General features: G+C 48.4%; 1 protein-coding gene across 1 annotated transcript; it reads left to right on the forward strand.

Annotated features, from left to right (window-relative positions):
- The first annotated feature begins 610 nt into the window (after nt 1–610).
- Nucleotides 611–15874, forward strand: CCT7 (chaperonin containing TCP1 subunit 7). The gene is made up of 12 exons (XM_008147447.3): nt 611–737; nt 6125–6278; nt 7153–7259; nt 8517–8642; nt 9706–9758; nt 10086–10257; nt 11704–11868; nt 12622–12810; nt 13411–13508; nt 13874–14006; nt 14472–14678; nt 15488–15874. Exons 1-12 carry the CDS (start codon nt 732–734, stop codon nt 15707–15709), a joined length of 1632 nt encoding a protein of 543 aa, XP_008145669.2. The 5' UTR covers nt 611–731; the 3' UTR covers nt 15710–15874.
- The last annotated feature ends 5120 nt before the right edge of the window (nt 15875–20994 follow it).

The raw sequence follows: 20994 nt of genomic DNA on the forward strand, positions 1-20994 counted from the left end.
GCGCCCCTCGCCAGCTCTCCCCTGCCCAGGCCCACCAGTGCTTGCGCGGCCCCAATGGAAGCGCTGAGGACGCGGCAGATGTAGCCAGCCCTCGAGGAGGCTCTGGCCGGTGCAGAGCCAGAAAGCGGACCTTGGGACCCGGTGCCCACGACAGCTTCTCTACCACTTTCTGTGCACGTGTGACTTTGGCTCCCTTTACTAAGCTCTCAGACTCAGTGTCCTCATCTGTAAAATGTACGTGATAACAATACCCACGCAACAGGGTTGTGAGCACTAAATGAAAAAACTCATGTGAAGAGCTTACTTAGCATAAGCTTGCTCCACAGTCAGCGTTCAAATAAGTTTGCATTTATTTCATTCCTTATTTCATTCCTTGGCGTCCAGGGCGAGGAGATAAGATGGAATTAAGGATAGGAGGTGTCGCGGGCCAAGCAAGGATCCTTCATGCTCAGGAAAAAAAAAAAAAAAGGCACGACCAAAATGTGGTGAATCTTCCATAACCAGTTTCTCGCCAGAGCGCCCTCCGAGGCTCCACCTCTAGCCCTTCTAGCCACACCGACTCGCTGGTAGCGAACCATAGAGTAACGGAAGTGACCCGTCCCTTCCACTACCGGTTTAACGCTGGTCGAACCTTCTGGGGACTTATCTGGCGCAGAGCATTGTGGGATTGCTGGGCGGCCCCGACACCGAGCTCAGAAGAGGACTAGCGGGCCACAGAAGAAGCTTCCAAAATGATGGTGAGTAGTGTCTCCCGTATCCCTCGCCATCCGCGGTCCTCAGCGGCCATCTGGCCGGTAGCTGGCGCCGCCTGGCTGGCACCTGACCCGTAGGGCTCTCCTCTGCCTACGGATCCTGTCCTCCCCCGACCTCCCGTCTAGGGGCGACCCCGGCCCGCCGTGGCCTGGCTGGGCCCACACACGGAGCAAGGGCCCTTGGCGAGTATTATGTGGGACTTGGGAGGCTGAGGTCGGGCCGGGTGGGGACTACAAGTCCCAGGGTGCTTCAGGGCAGCGGACCCGCGTCGGGGGACCCGGCTTTTGGAGCCCCCCACAATCGTGACCTGGGTTCAACTATTAGGGATTGAGCATACATGAGCAGTCGGTGGCCAGATCTGGAAGCCCCGGCTGCCGCAGGAAATGCGGATGTGAACAAGTGTGCTTCCTAGAATGTGCTTCCTAGCTCAAGGTCTCCACTATGGCCTGTTGGTGCATAAATGGCCACAGACCTCTGCCCATACATTCACTCGTTCACGCATTAAACACATGTTTAGTGCCTAGTGAATGTACCCCGCTGGTTGGTGCGCTGCAAACTTCTCAGCCGGGAGAATGGGCAGGGCAGATGGCGATGCTGCATCAGAGGTGGAAAGATCCCGCCTCTAACTCCGACCCTGTCTGCGCCTCCGGATTTGACATTAGACCAGGGTTCTCTAGTTGGCCACCTAACTAGGGGTCGCTTTTCTTAGATGAAGGGTGTTGGTAAGTCCTGGGCTCCACACATGGCACCCCTTTCCCTTCATAGCTGCAGGTACTTTTCACCGGTCCTAACCCTCGGAGGTACCTCTTGAATCGCTGTTGAATAGAGCCAACGTTTAAGGCGGTGTTTTTCTTTCGTTTATTTGTGTGGATTTTCTTTGGGTGTTTTTCTTTTGTTTTTCAATTATAGTTTACATTCAATATTATTTTGTATTCGTTTCAGGTGTACAGCATAGGGGTTAGACAAATTGTTCCTGATAGTTCCATTACCCACTTCACACTAGGGTGTTTGAGGCAAAGCCATGACTGAGAGGCCGCTTTCTATGCACTTGGCAGTTCACTCATTTTGGCCTACCCGTCGGAGTCAGTTCTCTGTTTTTTTCCCCCTGCATCCTGCACCGTCTCCCTGTCCTGTTAGATGTCAAGCTGACACCTAGGAGGTGTTCATTCTGCTACCAAATGCCCTATGAATCCAGCTTGTAGCCAAGCTAGAAGGAACCTGGTATTATTCTGTACCCCTCTCCCCTTCATACCTCCAGTACTGCCCCTTTTCAGTCCCTCTTCAGCATTACCTATGCCTGAAGGCATCTTCATCTGTGCAGAGGCAGCGTAGGAGGGCAGTGGAGGGTAAGGGCTCCAGCCATGCTGAAGGCCAAGGTTTGTAACTCAGCTCTGCCACTTACGAGGTGTGTGACTTTGATTTTGAGCATGTTATTAAATTTCTGGCCCTCGGTCTGTTAGAGGGGGTTAAATTAACTAATACAAAGTGTCCAGCATGTAGTAAGCACTCAGCAAATGTTAGCTATTCTGCTAGGTCAGTGGTCGGCAAACTGCGGCTCGCGAGCCACATGCGGCTCTTTGGCCCCTTGAGTGTGGCTCTTCCACAAAATACCACGTGCAGGCGCGCACGTACAGTGCGATTGAAACTTCGTGGCCCATGCGCAGAAGTCAGTTTTCGGCTCTCAAAAGAAATTTCAATCGTTGTACTGTTGATATTTGGCTCTGTTGACTAATGAGTTTGTCGACTACTGTTAGGTGGTTGCTTGCTTGCTTCTCCCTGTAACCCATCTTCCTGCCAAGGCAACCATGAGTTGGATCAAAACCAAGTTTTGTCTACTTTTAAAAACCTTCACCAAGGGGCTCCAGACCACCACAGTGGGTTTTTCTGTTTCTCCGCTATATTGGCTGCTTATGTGAATGTGAAAATTCTGTCACCAAAAATCCTCCTTGCTGTCATCGAATTAGTCCTTGATATTCTAGAAGCCTTCTGTGCTTGGAAGGGAGGTGAAAGGGTCCCCTGAAACCTCAGCTTTGTGATTTGGGTACATCTTGGATAGAAAGTATTATCCTTGCCTTTGGTGTTGAGCACTATAAGCTTTGATATATAAAAGCCTGTTGTGATTTTGTAGAACATCATGCTTAATAATTTTTAAGAAGGATGAACAGGAAGATCATTAAGCTGAAATTACCAAGCCTTTCATGATACCCTTGGCAGATGACTGGATTCTGCAATTGTTTCTCTACTTGAATAACAATGAGTAAGATTAAAAAGTAACTTGGGGACGACAGCCCTGGCCAAGTGGCTCAATTAATTGGAGTGTTGTCCTGTACACCAAAAGGTTGTGGGTTGGATCCCTGGTAGGGGCACATACAGGAGGCAACCCATCAATGTTTCTCTTTCTAAAAATCAGTACGCCTGGCCAGTGTGGCTCAGTAGTTGAGTGTCAGCCTATGATATCAGGAAGTCACAGTTCAGTCCCAGTCAGGGCACATGCCAGGTTTGCGGGCTCAATCCCTAGTGTGGGGCGTGCAGGAGGCAGCCAATCAATGATTCTCATCATTGATGTTTCTCTTTCCCTCTCCCTTCCTCTCTGAAACCAACAAGAAATATATATATATATTAAAAAAGTAAAAATCAATAAAACATTTCCTCAGGTAAGGACTAAGAAAATAATAAATTGATGTAAGAAAACTTGTGTCTTTCCAAAGAAATAATATGTATTTTTGAGATGAAATATCTTATTTTAAAAAGTAACTTGGGGACAGAGCAGGCCTTTCCATAGCAGTGCCTGCCCCTGGGGAAATGATAGAAGAGGACCCATCCTCTTGACCTGGACTGGCTCAGTCTAGCTCTGTTACCTTTCCCTCCCCATAGCATCTCTACCCACTTGTCATTTCTCTAGGGCCTGCAAAACAGGGAAATTGGGGACAATATGGTCAGCTACTTCCCAGCCCTTCTTGCTTTGTACTTAAGACTTCTCAACGAATGTAATGTCATCAAACTGCCAATTCTTTCCCAAAAATAAGAAGCCAGTGTATCTTACTGCATTGCATATTTCAAGCACTTTTGAGTATATATATATATTTAACGGTTGAATTTTCAGCACCAAAAGCTGCTGAATATCATTCCATATGTGGCCAAACCTAGGCCCTCTACAGATTGAGATTATTCTAGCTCTTACCTTGGGGAAGCTCATACTTGAAGAAAGGATGGCAGTATAAAAGCTGCGCACAAGAAGAAGCAAAGACAGAGTTATGGGCTCTCCTGTTGAGGATTCCCATTAGCTGCTGTTGAGAAAACTTCCTGGAAGAATTGGGCCGTGAAGAATTCCTGGCCTGGTGTTAAGAAAGCAGTATTGGTAGAAGTGGCAGATGGCTCTTGTAGATGGGGTACAATTTGGAGGTGGAGGTGAGAAAAGGCCCACAAAAGTGTTGGATAAGTTCACCTGTTGGGGGCATAGAAGAATCTGTTGAAGGGAATAGGAAGGGAGTTGAGACTCAAGTTGGTTTTTTATTTAAAGTTACGACTTCATCTGAGGCAGAGATAGACCAGAGAAGATTTAAGGCTGCATGAGGAATGATTAGCTGGGACTGGGAAAAGGTGGCGTCTTTCAGGAGACACTTCTTTCCTTACAGAAGGTGCGAGGGTCCAAAAGAATGCTGGGTATAGAGAAACCATTTCTTGAGGTGAGACTTGGGACACTACCAAGAAAAGGAAGGAATTTTCCCTCCAGCCTGTGCCTGGTCCCAGATGTAGGGGCTTATCTAATAGGCATTATTTAAAAAAAAGTAATGTCTGATAAGCTCATTAGAAAAAAGAAACAGAACAGCAAATATACAACCCAAAGTGTCAAAACCCTCTTTACTAACATTCTCTTTCTCATTAGAGTTTGTTGGGCATCTTTCCAGCTCCTTTATGCACTCACATTTTATATCTTTCCTCTTTTTAACTATTTTCTGGTGATTTTTAAAAAAATGTAAATCAGGTTATGCCAGTCCTCTGCTGCAAGTCTTCCCAGGGCTCCCCTTTTAGGAGTAAAATTTAAGCTCCTTAACACAGTCCACAAGTGAGTATGTGGTCTGTTCCCTCCTGCCTCGTCAGCCTTATTCACTACTCAGCTGCACTGGTCAAAGGAATTGAACTTTTTAAGCAGTTGTCCTGTTAATGCGATGATGTCATCCTCACGGGTCACCAGACTTTGTGGTGTGTGAATTCCTGACTCCTTATTGCTAGGGTGAGACAGCCCTGTGCTTTCCTGTGCCTCCCCCCTCAGGCACCTGAAGTACCCCTAGGGGTGGGCGTGGGCAAAAGCTTTCAAACTTTATATTGCACTTCATAATAAGAAATAAATGTTAAAGCATAGCCTAATAGCACACATATAACAAAGATTTTGAACAGTATTTACCCTTAATATATTGTTTCATACAAACACACAGTTAGTCACAGTCACTGGGAAGACTGGGCCTGGTTCATGAACTCATCGTTACATGTCAAGCTTGGATGCAGGGACAAGGAACTCTGGTTTGCTAAGCTGAGAAATTACTGTCTGTGCTAATGATCATTGGCGCAGAGGTATTTAAGGAAGCCCTTTAAATAAGTATCCCTGTCTTCCAGAGTTTCTAAAGCAGGTCTGCAAATTAAACCTCTAGAGATAGTGACTATTTTGGAGGCCATTGCAAATTAGAAAGAGAAAAACTTCTTTGGGGTATCTGGAGATGAATCACAGTAAGCTTTATGGAGCCAGCATGAGAAATGGAAATGTCGCTGTGTGAATTAGATTTGTTGTCATTTTGTGAGACAGAACAAAGGTGCTGTTTGCTTCTCTGCCTGACTACTTTGCTACACTCCAGCTAAACATTGGTAAAGCTGCCTGCCTGGGCATCTCCAGGACAATGCCTGAAGCCATTGACACCTCGGTTTTGCATCAGTGCCCCATCTACCTCTCTAGGATTAAGCTGTAATGCAGATAAGTGGATGTGTTGCTGGAGGGTGAATTCAGAGCATGGCCTGCTGCTTCCTCCTGTGCCATGCCCTAATTCTTCAGAACAGAATGGGGTCAGAAGTTGAAAAGGCTATGCTCATTTAGCTGGGCACTGGAGAACACATCTCTATTTGATTTGTCCTTTTAAACAAAATCTGTTCTTCTCAAACCATTTTCTAGCACACCTGCCAGGGGTGCTGTGGTCTTGGCCATGTCTCTGGAGATAGAGGCTGTTTAAGGAGTAGATGTGGTGGACAGTGGGGGAATGTGATTTTCAAAGATACATTTCTGTCCTGGAGGAGATGGGAGCATTTTCCCTCCCCCTTCTCTCCTTATGACGCATTGTAATAGGTGATTTTTAAAAGCAGTCAATTGCTCTTTCTTTTCTAGCCCACACCAGTTATCCTGTTGAAAGAGGGGACTGATAGCTCCCAAGGCATCCCCCAGCTTGTAAGTAACATCAGTGCCTGCCAGGTGATTGCTGAAGCTATAAGAACCACCCTGGGCCCCCGTGGCATGGACAAGCTCCTTGTGGACAGCCGGGGTAAGTCTGCAGGGCTCCTCAAGGCAGTGTGCAGGACAAGGCTTCTGGGGAGCAGAGGTTGGCATCAGAAAACTTACTGCTTCAGCCCTAGCTGGTTTAGCTCGGTGGATAGAGCGTCGGCCTGCGGACTGAAGGGTCCCAGGTTCGATTCTGGTCAAGGGCATGTACCTTGGTTGCGGGCACATCCCCAGTGGCAGGTGTGCAGGAGGCAGCTGATTAATGTTTCTCTCTCATTGATGTTTCTAACTCTCTATCCCTCTCCCTTCCTCTCTGTAAAAAATTAATAAAATATATTTTTTTAAAAAAAGAAGAAGAAAACTTACTGCTTCGGATCGCGGAGGGATTGCGCACTGTGAAGGGGCTCCACTTCATACGCAGTCCTTAATGCTGCGCCCTGTGGGGATACATGGGAGAAGCTGGGCTCACAAGGCTGTTGCCTTGTAGAGAGAGACAACCTAGAAACATGTGATCCCTCCCATTGTATCATGCTGCCAAGACGAAGAGCAAGTTCCCTTTTATGTTTTAGTGTATTCATTGACATGTGCGATACCAGGGTATTAACTTTGTTAAGAATATCTAAATGATTACTCATTGTCACTTTAAAAATATTTTCTACATCCACTTGAGGTGTGCTAAATGCTGCTCAAAGAAAAGTAGGGGCTCAAAGTCTTTGGAAAATTGCCATGTAGGAAAGTTGAGCAGAATAGTGACTTTAGGTGGCCCTTTGTGCACAGAACTCTCTCTAAAAAGATCAGCTTATCCCACCATGGTGCCCTCTGCCCCATCCTAATAAAGGCTGCATGGGCTCCAAGTCCAACTAGAAGACACTTTAAGAAAGGGTCTTTGAATTTTTACTTTGTGTGTTCCTTTTAAGGAAAAGCCACAATTTCTAATGATGGGGCCACAATTCTGAAACTCCTTGACGTTGTCCATCCTGCAGCAAAGACTTTAGTGGACATTGCCAAATCCCAAGATGCTGAGGTAAGAAAATCAGGCAGATGTGTTTAAATGGAGGTGGAAACACGTGCCTACTTGCTCCTTCACTCTTCTCTCTCTAAATGTTTTTTATTTTATATCTAAAATTATAATTTCAAAAGTAATACATTCTTATAAAGATATTTAGGAGTTAATAATCTTTTAAAATTTGTACTGTTCCACTGCTTGTAGCTGAGAATAGGAGTTGCTAGGTAAATAATTTAACCTTATAAGATAGCACTGGAAACTCTTAAGGTTCCTACCCCCCCCCCCCTTTTTTTTATGGTAATAAAATATAACAAAATTCACCATTTTAACAGAAACCATTTCTAATACTGGAGTCTTGATAATAAATGTTGAAAGACAGGTTTGTATTGTTCTGAAGTTATGTGAAAAGGTTTATTAGGTCCCAGTAGCCTATAAAACAGTATGGCTTTTCTAAAATTAAAGTGAGAAGTGTCTGAATTTGACCTGTTAATGTCTTCAGCAAATGAATAATATCTTCTGGCCAAGAATTTGGCAGCTTAAACCCTTTGCCATAGTGACTCTCTTCCCCCTTGAGAATTATTTACATTACACAATAGACAAATAAGTTGCACATAAAATTCTTCTAAATCAGAGGTTAGCCAGTTTTCTTGTGAGCTCTTATTCTGCCTCATTAAAAATAGGGTTGAGATGTCATCATAGAAAATGTCCTGTAGGAAAGATGAGCAGACTAGTAGTCTGCTTATTCCAAATGGGGTTTAACATACAAAGGGCTTTGGCTGGTGCTGGGAGGTTTGTTTTAGTGGGATTTGGCTGGGAAATATCTTTCTTGTAAACTCCTGTAGTACTTTGTACTCCTTGAAGAATATATATCTCATGCCAGTTGCTATCATGGCTATTTGTGACATGTAAGCATTGTTATTACAAGCATAACTGGGACTGTCTTACTTATTATAGTGCCTTTACATAATAAATAAATTACCAGGTAATTTGCATATAATGATTTCCTATCCCAAGGAAATTTAATTGTCCAAATTAGTCTTCTTTGGGGAATGGGCCTGGCTGGGGGATTAATTTTGTAGCTAAGGACCATTTGATGGGATGGACACCTAACTACCATCACCTTCTGTTTATTACAAACACCTGTGCTTCCATAGTAAAGCTCCACACTCATTTAAACAGTGCCCAGGTTAAATGAGTAGATTGCCTGAAAATGGAGTTGGGGCTTTATAAACCCAGAACATGAGAAAATGTGAATTTCCTGTCATCCTCTTCCAGGTCGGTGATGGCACCACCTCAGTGACCCTGCTGGCTGCAGAGTTTCTGAAGCAGGTGAAACCCTATGTGGAGGAAGGCTTGCACCCACAGATCATCATCCGAGCTTTCCGAACTGCCACCCAGTTGGTATGGGAGTACTGGCTAACTTGGCCTTGTGCCTGGGCACCTTCATATTTCTCTCAGGATAATACCTTTACTGGGGTGTAGAGAAGACTGGGAAGAGTTCCTTGGAAATTTTCTGTGTTCTCCCTAGGAACCTCAGTCCTACCATTCAGTAGCTATTTGATTAGATATTTGCTAGAGTGTGATGTAGATATGTTGTAGCCTCCAGTAAGTCAGAGCTATTTTTGTTTTTGTTGAGTACTTTTTGGCACATCTTGAGATATATGTATGTATTACATTATATAGCATCTAACCCTACCTAATAATAGACAAATATGCAAATTGACCGTACCTTCGCTATGCCCACGATTGGCCAGGAGGCGCGGGGGGGCGGGACTCGGTACTGCGGCACAGAAGGGGCCTCGGGCAGCGAGCTCACGTCTGGCCGCGGACCATCAAAAGCGGGGGAGCCGGGTGCCTGTCCACTCCAGCACCAGCGGACAGGCACCCAGCTCCCCCACGATCGAAAGCGAAAGCGTGGGAGCTGGGTGCCTGTCCGCTCAGGCACCAGGCCTTTCAGAAGGCTTCGCCGCGCCAGAGGCTTCTGAAAGGCCTGGTGCACCAGCAGACAGGCACCCAGCTCCCCCGTGATTGAAAGCAAAAGCGTGTAGGGGACCCTACACGTGCATGATTTAATCATGCCCTGGGCCTCTAGTTAATATATAAAGTGCTAAAAATTTTGTAGATGTTTTTCATGAGCCAGAAGGTTTGGCTTGATCTAGTGTCATAGCTTGTTTTCATTCATGTGTTTTAGTGTGTTACCTGCATATCCAGAACTAAATCCTAGGCGTGTTCTTAGGATTCTTTAGCACTATAGCTAGTCTATATTTCAGGCTATGGGAGTTTTCTAAACTACAGAGATTTACATTTTTCTGGGCAGCTACAACGACATAAAAATGTTGTTTCAACTGTAGAATAGAAATGCTTAAGATTTAGGAGTAAACAGATTAGAGGCTAGCAAGAGAGGTTGGCGTCCTCCTCTCCAGTTTGTAGCATGAGAGGCTCACTCAGCTTCTGTTCTTGGCAGGCAGTTAACAAGATCAAAGAGATTGCCGTGACTGTGAAGAAGGAAAATAAAGTGTAAGTTTGTGGTGGGATGTGACTTTCTATGGCCAAATGGGATGCAGAAGAGCATGTGATCCCTATGTGGGCCCTGGGGCTGTTTGGCTCTTGCTAGACCCTGGCTGTGCCCCAGCCCACATTGCTCAAAAGAGGCTGGGAGACTGTGGTTGAAAAGCTGTCACACAGGTGGCCGTTGACTGCAGTCACCGTCTGTCACTGATTATTTGCCCTAAAGATACAGAAGTTGGTAAGGGCTGATTTTAGTGGCAACCACCTCCACATTGCAGTAGAATCAGACAAGGGAGGCTTTCAAGGCCTGATGCAGGCCCCACCCTTACGTCCCAGGGAGCAGAGGAAGCTGCTGGAGAAGTGTGCCGTGACTGCTCTGAGCTCCAAGTTGATCTCCCAGCAGAAAGCCTTCTTCGCGAAGATGGTGGTGGATGCAGTAGTGATGCTGGATGATATGCTGCAGCTTAAAATGATTGGAATCAAGAAGGTGCAAGGTGGAGCCCTAGAGGTAAGCCTGCTGTGGCCTCCCCAGGAGGCTCCTGCTTTCACATTGACCCTTCAGACAGTTTCCTATAGGAGGAGAGCACACATTATAGGCAGGTTTGGGCTGTATTCTGCACACTGCCACGACAGGCTGTGACTGTAGATGTATTCTGTCACTTCTATGGACCTATATTTACTGGTCAGCAGAATGTAGATTGAACTGAGTTTCCAAATCTCAGTGTTGATGTGGGGGAGGGAGTAGGGCTATCTGTGACCCTCTCAATTAATGAATCTGAGCAGTACTTTTAGTTCATTCTTCTCCAAGTGATAGAGCCATGCTCTTCCTTCTTTTATTCATTCATTTTGAATAGATGATACATAGTTCAAACTGTATTGAAGGACCTGAGGGAAAAATAAATATCCCTAAACCACTCCTGCCCCGGATTCTACCACTATTAAGTGCGTGTCCTTCCAGAATAATCTGTGCTTCTATAAACATGTGTAAATATTGCTTTCCTTTTTTTTTTTTTATCCTCACCTGATGATATTTTTTCCATTGATTTTTAGAGAGAGTGGAAGGAAGGGATGAGGGGGAGATAGAAAGAGAGAGGGAGAAACATTGACATGAAAGAGTCATCGATTGCTTGCCTCCTGTTTGACTAATTTCTGCTGTCATCTTGATTCAGCTCAGGTCTCATCCCCTTTAGGAGGCTGTGGATTTGAATGTCACGGGAATCTGTTCACTGATAGGCTACAGTATTGTAGGTCAAGATTGTAGGTTAGCACAGACTTGGTCATTTAGTAGTAAAAAAAAAAAAGAGAGAGATGTGAGATATGAATCTAAGTCTCCTTATAGTGCTGATTCAATCCCAGGTGCAACATGCTTCTTATTATGCCCTGATAGTAACTTTAGCCCACAGAAAGCTCTGTTATTGAAAAGAGGTAGAAGTTCATTTTGAAGGATTGAGATACAGGAAGCTACAGTGATGGCCTGGGAACTGTGCAGGAAATTTCTGACCCTTATGATCTTTTGGCATCTAGGCTATAGCAGATGAATGAGAGAGAGAGAGAGAGAGAGGGAGAGAGAGAGAGAGAGTGTGTATGTGTGTGTGTGTGTGTGTGTGTGTGTGTGTGTGTGTGTGTGTGTGTGTCTGGCTCCTTTCCTGGCATGTAGGTAAATGCTTTAAGCACTATCCCTTGGCACTTGCTTTGAAGGCCAGTCTTAGAGACAGCCTGAACAGGCCTTTACCATGCTTAGTTTCTTATTTTCCTTATACTGAAGGGACAACCAAAATGTTTTGTATTTTTCCCAGCTTCTATGGTAATGGAAAGGTTTTGTTACAACAGTGAAATAGAGCCATGGTTAACTCAGGTTCACAGGAATGGACATGGCGTAGTCCAACATACCACCAGGTTGATTTCATTTCATTCCAGTACTGAACTTTTGAACTGCTTGTTTGTTTTTTAATAGGAGTCCCAGCTGGTAGCTGGTGTTGCGTTCAAGAAGACTTTCTCTTATGCTGGGTTTGAAATGCAACCCAAAAAGTACCACAACCCAAAGATTGCCCTTTTAAATGTTGAGCTCGAACTGAAAGCTGAGAAAGATAATGCTGAAGTCAGAGTCCACACCGTTAAGGTAGGCCCCACCAACTGGCAGCGGAGTGGAAATGGGCAGCTGTCTGGGCCAAAGCCTCGGCTCTTGTGGTTGTCTGTTTTCAAGCTCCTGTGGATCCCTTTATCCTCCTGTCACCCTAAATACTGATGTCTAAATGCTGAGTGACTGGACTGGAGGAGATTTGGAAAGGACAGACCTGTTGAAATATTATCCTCTGGCCCCCGAGAAGGGGCTGGCAGGGGCTCTCTGACTATGCAGTGAGCCTAGTATTCTGATTCCTTTGGTTTGGGCAGATGTGGGCTCCTCCCCTTTAGACTGGGTCTCACGCTGCAGGGTCAGGTGTGCTCCCATCATTGATATAACCAAGGCTCTCTGGAGCAGCACTGTAACCCACTATAAGCAGGTACTCTTGGGAATGTGTCTCCAACACAGAATGGCCTTTGGGGGAAGGGGTCTTATCCTTGGGAACTCCATGGGTGAGTGCCTCAGAGGAGGCTAGAACTAACCTGCACTAACCTCTTTCTCACACCTGGGCAGTGCCAGCTCTGGAGTAGCTTCTACTCCTGGGGTTACTTTGTGCTTTTGTGTTTGAAAGTTTTAGGTTCCCTCAGTTACCTTACAGGGTCCTTGTTTACTTGGACTGTGGAGAAGCTATTCCATTTATTCCTATTAATTCCCAAATAGCGTACTTTTATCATGGGAGATGCATTTTAGCCCACTTTATATGCTAACCTCTACTCCAAAGCATCCTCATCCTTTCCTGGGTCTCTTCAGGATTATCAGGCAATTGTCGATGCTGAGTGGAACATTCTGTATGACAAGTTAGAGAAGATCCATCATTCCGGAGCCAAAGTCGTCTTGTCCAAACTCCCTATTGGGGATGTGGCCACCCAGTACTTTGCCGACAGGGACATGTTCTGTGCTGGCCGAGTGCCAGAGGAGGATCTGAAGAGGACAATGATGGTAAATCAGTGTTCACTGGCTGCTTCGTGGCCTGGAGGGGTTTTCATTTACCTCTGGTGGGCAGGAGTGCAGTTAGGTTGGTGTGTCAATCCAGGCCTGTCTTCTTAACTCTTTTTGCCTTGGAGCACTTCATTGCCAGTGTGCATGTGCTCAGGTATAAAAGTTATCTAACCAAAACAAGTCAGGAAATCAGATTTGTGAGGGAACCCAGCAGTAATGCTGTGATTAGCTGAGTACACTCAAGTATTGATGCTTCCAGCCGGGTTTCCTTCCTTCTCCAGTGTCTCACCAAAGTCGCCTTAAGTCGAAAGCACCGGTCCTGACTTCACTGCTGGGCCCAAAGCATCCTAGTTAGGGGAGGGCTCTCAAGTGAGCCAAAGGGTCCCCATCTCCTTTTAACTAGGCCTGTTTGCCCTCAGTTCTTTCAGAGGGGGTGAGGGTCATCAAGGTCAAAGGTGAGGTGGGTTATCCAGTGCAGAGGGCTGTGGGCACCGTGGCAGAGTCCAGCATCGGCCTGGCTTGGAGACTAGGCGGCAGGAAGTTTGTTGGTCTGGTGTGAGCCTTCACTACTGGATGATCTTGCCTTCTTGTGCTCCTCAGGCCTGTGGAGGCTCCATCCAGACCAGTGTGAATGCTCTGAACCCAGATGTGTTGGGCCACTGCCAGGTCTTTGAAGAAACTCAGATTGGAGGCGAGAGGTGAGCATCTTGGCAGAGCCACGAGACTTGCCTGAGTCTGGCCTCCTGCCATCCTTTGGGTGTGGTAAACAGCATGTGCTACTCTTTTTTGGGTCTTACCTTTTGGGGCACAAAGAGCCCAAATGTAGAGTGTTTGGGGAGGGAAGATTACATTGGGTCTAAAGTTTGACTCCATAATCTTTTATGTCCCATTGGTATAGCCCAGACCTTGCTAAGAAGGTGTCTTTTAAAGGTGGGATTGGGGAACCTTAGTGAGAAACAGAAGTGCAGCTGCTGAGTGTTGGGAGGGTTTGGTGAGGTCAGAACACAGGGGGCTGGCAGCAGACGGGAGCTCACATGTATGTACGATTTGACCCTGGATGTAGGTACAATTTCTTCACTGGCTGCCCCAAAGCTAAGACTTGCACCATCATCCTCCGCGGTGGCGCTGAGCAGTTTATGGAGGAGACAGAGCGGTCCCTGCACGACGCCATCATGATTGTTAGGAGGGCCATCAAGGTACTGGGCTGGTGGCTTCCTGCCTGCACAGCCCATTCTCCCTCCCAAGCCAATGAGACCCTGGATTTGTGTGGTGATCCCTTATCCGGGTGTAACTCAGACCCTGACTTGCCTCACAAATCATAGAGAAATAGCCTCAGTCTCTCAAAATAGGCCATGCTGCCTTAAAGGCTAAGACTTGTTCTTGTGAGCAAACTGTGGGGCTGAGGCAGTCAGCCATTCTAGGGATTGTACCAGTGTCCTCAAGCTACAGGCAACCTTGGAGATGGTCAGAAACCATCTGGTTGATGGTGGGATGTGCTAGACAAGGGCCATGTTTAGGCTTCCTGGGGCTTGGGATGGGGGAAATAATGAGGGACCACTCTCTGGGCTGGGGACCTACTGGCTGAGTGGCCCAACTTTTCTGTGGCTGGAGCTTGGACCAGGGGGACCACTTGTATTGAAATATGGGTCTGGTCTCTACAGAACGATTCAGTGGTGGCTGGTGGCGGGGCCATTGAAATGGAGCTCTCCAAGTACCTGCGCGACTACTCCAGGACCATTCCTGGAAAGCAGCAGCTGCTGATTGGAGCATACGCCAAGGCCTTGGAAATCATCCCGCGCCAGCTGTGTGACAATGCTGGCTTTGATGCCACGAACATCCTCAACAAGCTGCGGGCTCGGCATGCCCAGGTGGGTGCTTCCCCTCCTTGGGGTCCAGGCATTTGGATGGTTGGGCTAGATTCTGTGTGGGCTTTAGTCGTTCAAACTGTGTGTTGAGCCCAGGTGGCAGTGCTGAAACTAAACTCAGTACCAACCAACTGTGCTTCCTCTGAGGGCAGAGGCAAAGCCGCAGTGCCGGGACTGGACGTCCCAGGTTTCTTAGTGCTTCTACCAAGAGTGGGATCACTGCTCGTGGTGCGCAGAGAGAAGCCCTGTGGCCGCTGCCGGAAGCACGCTCTGGGGAAGCACTCGGAGCCCTGCTGACGCCCAGCCCAGCCATGGCTCTGCCACCTCTCCGAGAACTTGGTTTCTTCGTTTGTTATTTAGCAAATGTTTTAAGTGCTCAGCACTCGGACAGCAGCAATACTCAGTGAGCGACCTTCTGTCTGACTTGACACTTCACCTCTGTGTCTCAGTTCCTCATCCAGTGGGGACTGATTGATACAGTGAGACAAGGGATTGAAAGAGTTCTTCTTGAGAGTCATGCATCCTCAGGTGACCTGAGGTGGGGCCTCCCCAAAACAGGGAAATACCTAGGAGATGGCCAGAGCTCTTGTGTGCTCAGCACGTCCAAGGTTTGCATGGGTGGTTGGCAGGGGCAGGGGTGGAAAAAGGCGGACTCCCAGGTTCCTGTTGTGATGCCATAGGCCGATGGCTTCTTCCTCAGGGAAGTGCCACCAAGTTCAGAGAGTCAGGGTTCCTAACTTTTGGAGGGAGGGGATGCCGCAAGAACTTTCATAGCAGTTCCATGTACCTCCCCTCTTTTCCCGATCTTTCAGGGGGGCGTGTGGTACGGGGTAGACATCAACAACGAGGACATTGCTGACAACTTTGAGGCCTTCGTGTGGGAGCCGGCTATGGTGCGGATCAATGCCCTGACTGCAGCCTCGGAGGCTGCGTGCCTTATCGTGTCTGTAGATGAAACCATCAAGAACCCTCGCTCGACCGTGGATGCACCCCCAGCTGTTGGCCGGGGCCGAGGTCGTGGCCGTCTCCATTGAGAGGCATCCCACCCGTCACCTAACTGGCTGGCGGGCTGGCTGCAGGGCGAGCTTACTCTCCCTGTCTTGTCTTGGCTAATTGGTATGAGAACGGGGTAGGGAGGGATTGGCCACCCTGTTCTAACGCGGCTATTTAAATAAACTTCCAATTCACTTTGCAAATTATTTGGGGACAGGAGTTTTACTCATAAATGTGTTCACTCAGCTCTGGATTTTAGCTTTGTAATGTACTCACCCAAAAGGTAGAAAAATTCTCTTCCCTCTGGCCTGTCTTCAATAGCCTCTGGTCGCTGCTAAGGCTGAGTGTGCAGCACTGCCTGCAGGGAGCTCCACCTGAAGTTTCACTTTGGTATCTTTCTCAGTCCCGGAAATGGCTGCGAGATGTGGAGTCGCTTCCTTTTCTTCCAAATTTATCTTACCTAGCCCTGGCCGCGCCAGGCACTGCTCCCAGGATTTCTCTAGGTTTGAGTAAATGTGTTACATGACCTTGTCTGCCCCTCTACCTCATATTCTCTTGGTTCCATCTTTTGGTCCCTCAGTAAAGATCCTGAGGTTGGGGGCTCTTGAAGGAATGTCTTAGGCCATATTCTTTTTAAACTGTAGTGACTTCTTAGCAGTCCGTTGGGGTGGCTGAAGGAGCACCCATCTGGTCTCATTAAGCTCTCCTGAACAAGGCAAGTTTGAATTGGCCAGCACAGATCTGCTGGAAAGCAGGATCTAACAGCCTCTTGCTTGTGCTAGTCCTGAGGTCTGGCCTGCAGCTAGCTGTCATTGGTCCTTGTGGAAGTCCTATTGAACCACTGAAGCTTTTACTGCTTAATATTGGGAAATGATTTTAAATATATATATTTTTTATTGATTTCAGAGAGAGGAAGGGAGGCGAGAAAAAATCATCAATGATGAGTGAGATTCATTGATTAGCTGCCTTCTATATCTCCCTACTGGGCATCAAGCCTGCAACCCAGGCATGTGCCCTGACTGGGAATCAAACCCTAACCTCCTGGTTCATGGGTTGACATTCAACCACAGAGACACACCCACCAGGCGTGATTTTTATTTGTTTTGTTTTGTTTTTTTTAATTCCTGAGTCCAACCATTCCCAGTTAGATGGACTCAAAGGTGAAATAGGGTATGGGCAGATCCAGACTTTGGAATCCTGCATCCTCCTACCTTGATAGTCTTTGTGTAAACTAATTTTTCTGAGTCTCAGCTGTTCTAAATGTATAATGAAGATAGGAACAGGGGTATAAGTGCTCATCTACTTATTTGATGCTAGAGCCACACAGTTTAAGTATAAACACCTGTTGATTTTTCTGATTTTTAATATTTCATACCTGAGTAATCAAATTGGTGGGGCAACCCCATTGGGTAAAATAGGGAAGTTGAAGCCAGCCCATGTTGGGCAATTTGGTCTCTCCCTCGGGCTGAAGCCTGACTGGCTGATCAGAGCCTCCTGAGGATGTGGCCAGGCCAGTGAGAGACTGGGCAGTGCCTGATGCTCCTGCTGTACTTGTGCTGGAGTTGTCCTTAAAGGTGGTCTCTCCTGGCTGAGTCAGAAATGGCACCCCAAGGCTTGCTGTCCACATACAGACACCGAAAGGGAGTGAGCTGTGGCAGGGGCAGTGGCCTGCATGGCCTTGCTCCAGTGACGTCTGCAGTCCAGAGACAGGTCTCCTGATGCTTCATTCACCCCTTGATGCCGATCTGTCACCCACCTCTTTCCTGCTTCGGTGCACTTCAGCTGCAGAAAGGCTTGGTGACACAGAGCGACAAATATGGCCACCTACCATTTATTGCCCTGAGGCAGATACTCCAGTTTCACCATCTTTTATTGGATACAAAGCCATAATTTTCTGATGCCTGTGTGAGTCCTCTTAAATACATACACTCAGGTACATTCAGCAAAGGGCATCTGTGGGTGACATGGAGCAAAGTGCTGGGATGGTGACGCCTGGTGTGGCAGAGAAGTGGGGCCACTGAAGGCTCCTGGGGACTGGAGGTACAGGCACCACTGAAGAAACGAAATCGAAAAATGCTCTCCACTCCTCTGCCTGATGTGCTTGGGGTGGGGGGAGCCACCCTCTCATGGCTCAGGCCCATTGCAGCCTGGCTGTGCAGGGAAGGCAGGGCCTGGGGGTCAATTGTGGAGGTCCCCACCAGCAGTGCCCACTAGAGCCAAGCCTACTCATGCCAGCCAGGAGGCAAGCCTGGGTCACCTCAGGCCTCTGAGTTGAGTGCAAGACCCCCGCCAGGGCAGAGCTGAGGCTGGAAGGCCAAGGCCAAGCCTCCTTGGGGCCAAGCCAGTGGTGGCAGGTGAGGCTGGGCCTCATGGTGGGGAAGCCTGCCTGATTGTCAGGGCGGTCTTGGGACTGGCCAGGTTCCCAGGGGTTTGGGGAGGGAATAGGAGCTGGCTGCCTTAGTTGGCCCTGGTATTCTGATTTCTGATCTCCACCCAATCCTACACCTTACTCTCAGGCAAGGGCTGCAGAACACCACACTTGTCCAGGAATAAATACATACACACAATACACAGCAATATATACAGAAATGCAGGCCTGGGACAAGGCTGGGTGAGCAAGCATGGCCAGCAGGGCTAGAGAGATGTGCCAGGCCCCTTGGGGAGAGAAGTAACACTCACCAGGGTTGACATGCTGGGACAGATCCCATCAGTTGGAGCCCTCTGAGCTCAAGGGCCCTGCACCCACTCACCATATCTCGTGTTATCACCCCAAGTCCAGCAGGAACTGGGTCTTTGGCACCGATAGTCACTGTTAAGGTATTCCATTTAGCGTCTTAAAAGGACTAGGACTTGGGCAGCTCCCCACTTATGGCCCAAAGGACTAGAGGCAGGACCCCAAAAAATGATGGAGCCAAACCTTGGAGCCACAGACCTTAGGAAGGAGGCAGCTTTTCTTCCCTTTTTTTAGGCAATTCCTGAGGAGCTGGCTCAAACTCCATTGGACTAGGAATACCTGAGCTGCCTTGGTCCGATGGTCCCTCCTGGCAGTTAAAAGCCATGGTTCTGGGCAGCCTGCTCCTCGCCCTCTGGGATGGACATCTACAGCATCTCCTTTGTTCCCTGCCAGCGCAGAGGAGGCAGCCCAAATAAAGCATGACCACACACGCAATCCAAGTCCTCGGAGTCCCCCAGGTGCTGGGTCAGGCTGTATGGCAGGAAGGTGGTAGGGATACCAAGTGGCCGCCACCCAAGGGCCCCCTGTACATGCCTGGGCCTCTGGAGCAGGACCTGCCTTGGTTTGCTCTTTGAACCTCCTCTTTGCATCTTGTCAGGTGTGAGACAGGGTTGAGTGAAGGATGGCTGGGCCCTCCACCCGTTCCCCGTCATCAGCCCTAGCTATAGGGTTGCCAAAGTGAACAAATGGAGCATTCCCACCAACAAAAGCTCCCCACTTAGCAGCAGGGCTCACCCCCCTGAAGAGAAGCAAAAAATAGCATTGAGCTGGTGTGGGTGAAGGCCTGCAAACCTGCCATATCTCAGCCACACAAGTCTACCAGCCCCGGGGGCAGGTGTGCAATGGGACATACTATAACCCATGTTCCTGTTGACAGGGGCCTGGGCATGTACAATATAATATATACTCCCACACATCCTTCACTTGGCTGGACTTGGGGGATTTTCTGGAAACAGCCTAACCTGTGAGAGGCAAACTTCCCCTCAGCAGGAGAGGGGGTCTTGTTCACTCTGCTGCCTGCGGTGCTGGTGGTGTGCAGGGCTGTCACACAAATGAACAAATGAGTGAGTAACTACTACTGACATCAGTCCCTTCAGCGCTGCCTTTCTCCCACTTCAGCTCACTGCCCGGGCACTGACTACCTTTCCCAGAGCTGATGCTGGGCACCCTGGTGGGCACCCACCCAGGGAGAAACTGCCCAGAGCCTGTATTCAGGGACAGAGGCTTCCTGGGGCAGACAAGGTCCCGGAAGGGCAGACTCTGGCCAAGCAGGGCACCCCTTTGTGCTTTGTCCAGGACACAGGGAGGAAGCACCTCTGATCCTGGGGTCATGTGGAGCAGGGCTTTGGAGGGTGCAGTTGGAAGGCAGGACTGATGCACCCAGGGCAGCCAGGCCTAAGTGGACCTCCACCTCCCTCTAGGCCAGCAGAGTTGTGCTTCTTCCCATGATTCCTGGGGACAGAGCTGAAGAGGAGTCAATAAAGCCAGCTGCTCTGGAGTGGAGATGCCACATGGCCAAAGCTTCGTGCAGGACAGGACAGGGAGTTGCCAACATGACACCCTTGGTATTTGGGATCTTCAAAGGGCAGGGCCAGGAAAAGCCATCAACAATGGGAAGAGCCGGGAGAACTGGGTGTAGAGCCAGGGAAGCAGGGGGCACCGCTAAGTCTGTGGGGCCCAGCTCTGGAGGCCTCACTGCAGGCTAACCCAGGGCGGGGTCTTGATGTTCAAGCTAGGTTGTAGCAGAAAGTTGGGTCCCTGGAAAGAACTGAGAAATTGGAGGAACCCTACCCTAGGCACACCAGCTGCCTAATGGTTAGGGCCGAGAGCCAGTCCTGTGCAGGAGAGAAGGAAACCCTAAGATGAATCTAGGTGAATGAAAGAACTTTCCAAATGAAGGTTGGCAGGACCCTCGACCTCAGCCACTGTGGGAGTTCTGAGGAGGAACTGGGGAGACCTGAGTCTTAGTGCTGGGACCTGGTCCTGTGGGGACCATGTAAGGGTGGGTGAAACCCCCACTTGCATCCATTCTGTGGCTTCTAAGCCAAGTGGCTCTGGCTTGGGCCTCAGAACTACCCCCAGGCAGGAAACTCCCAATGGAGCCCTTAGCCCATGGGACCAGATGAGATGGAGGAGGGGACAAGTCCAATGAGGGGGTTCTTCTTCATTCTTGGCTCGATAGGCCTAGCTTCCTTAAAGGGCTACATCTTTAAGCAAGCTAGCCAGACAAGGAAGCAAACAAACCAGCCTCCTCCCAGCCTCCCCCAGGCCCCCATATAGAGGTCAGTCAGTGACTGACTTCCTCCCACACAGCCTTGGGGATCCAAAGGCCATCAGAGACCTGCCCAAGCACCTGGATTAGACGGCCATTCCTGCCCTAGCCCGTTTGGCACCGTGGACAGAGCATCGGACTGCAGATTGAAGGGTCCAGGGCTCCATTCCGGTCAAGGGCACATGCCTGGGTTGCAGGCTCAACCCCCCAGTAGGGGGTGTGCAGGAGGCAGCCAATCAATGATTCTCTTTCATCATTGATGTTTCTCTCTCTCCTCATTTCCTCTCTGAAATCAATAAAAATATATTAAAAAAAAAAAA

The sequence above is a fragment of the Eptesicus fuscus genome, chromosome 16, assembly GCF_027574615.1.
Source record: "Eptesicus fuscus isolate TK198812 chromosome 16, DD_ASM_mEF_20220401, whole genome shotgun sequence".
NCBI lineage: Eukaryota > Metazoa > Chordata > Mammalia > Chiroptera > Vespertilionidae > Eptesicus > Eptesicus fuscus.

Bases quoted from the DNA above. Each gene is read 5' to 3' on its own strand.
- CCT7 (XM_008147447.3), top strand. The intron at 13,509-13,873 runs GTGAGCATCTTG...CCCTGGATGTAG, and splicing joins ACTCAGATTGGAGGCGAGAG to GTACAATTTCTTCACTGGCT. The intron at 14,007-14,471 runs GTACTGGGCTGG...TGGTCTCTACAG, and splicing joins TTGTTAGGAGGGCCATCAAG to AACGATTCAGTGGTGGCTGG.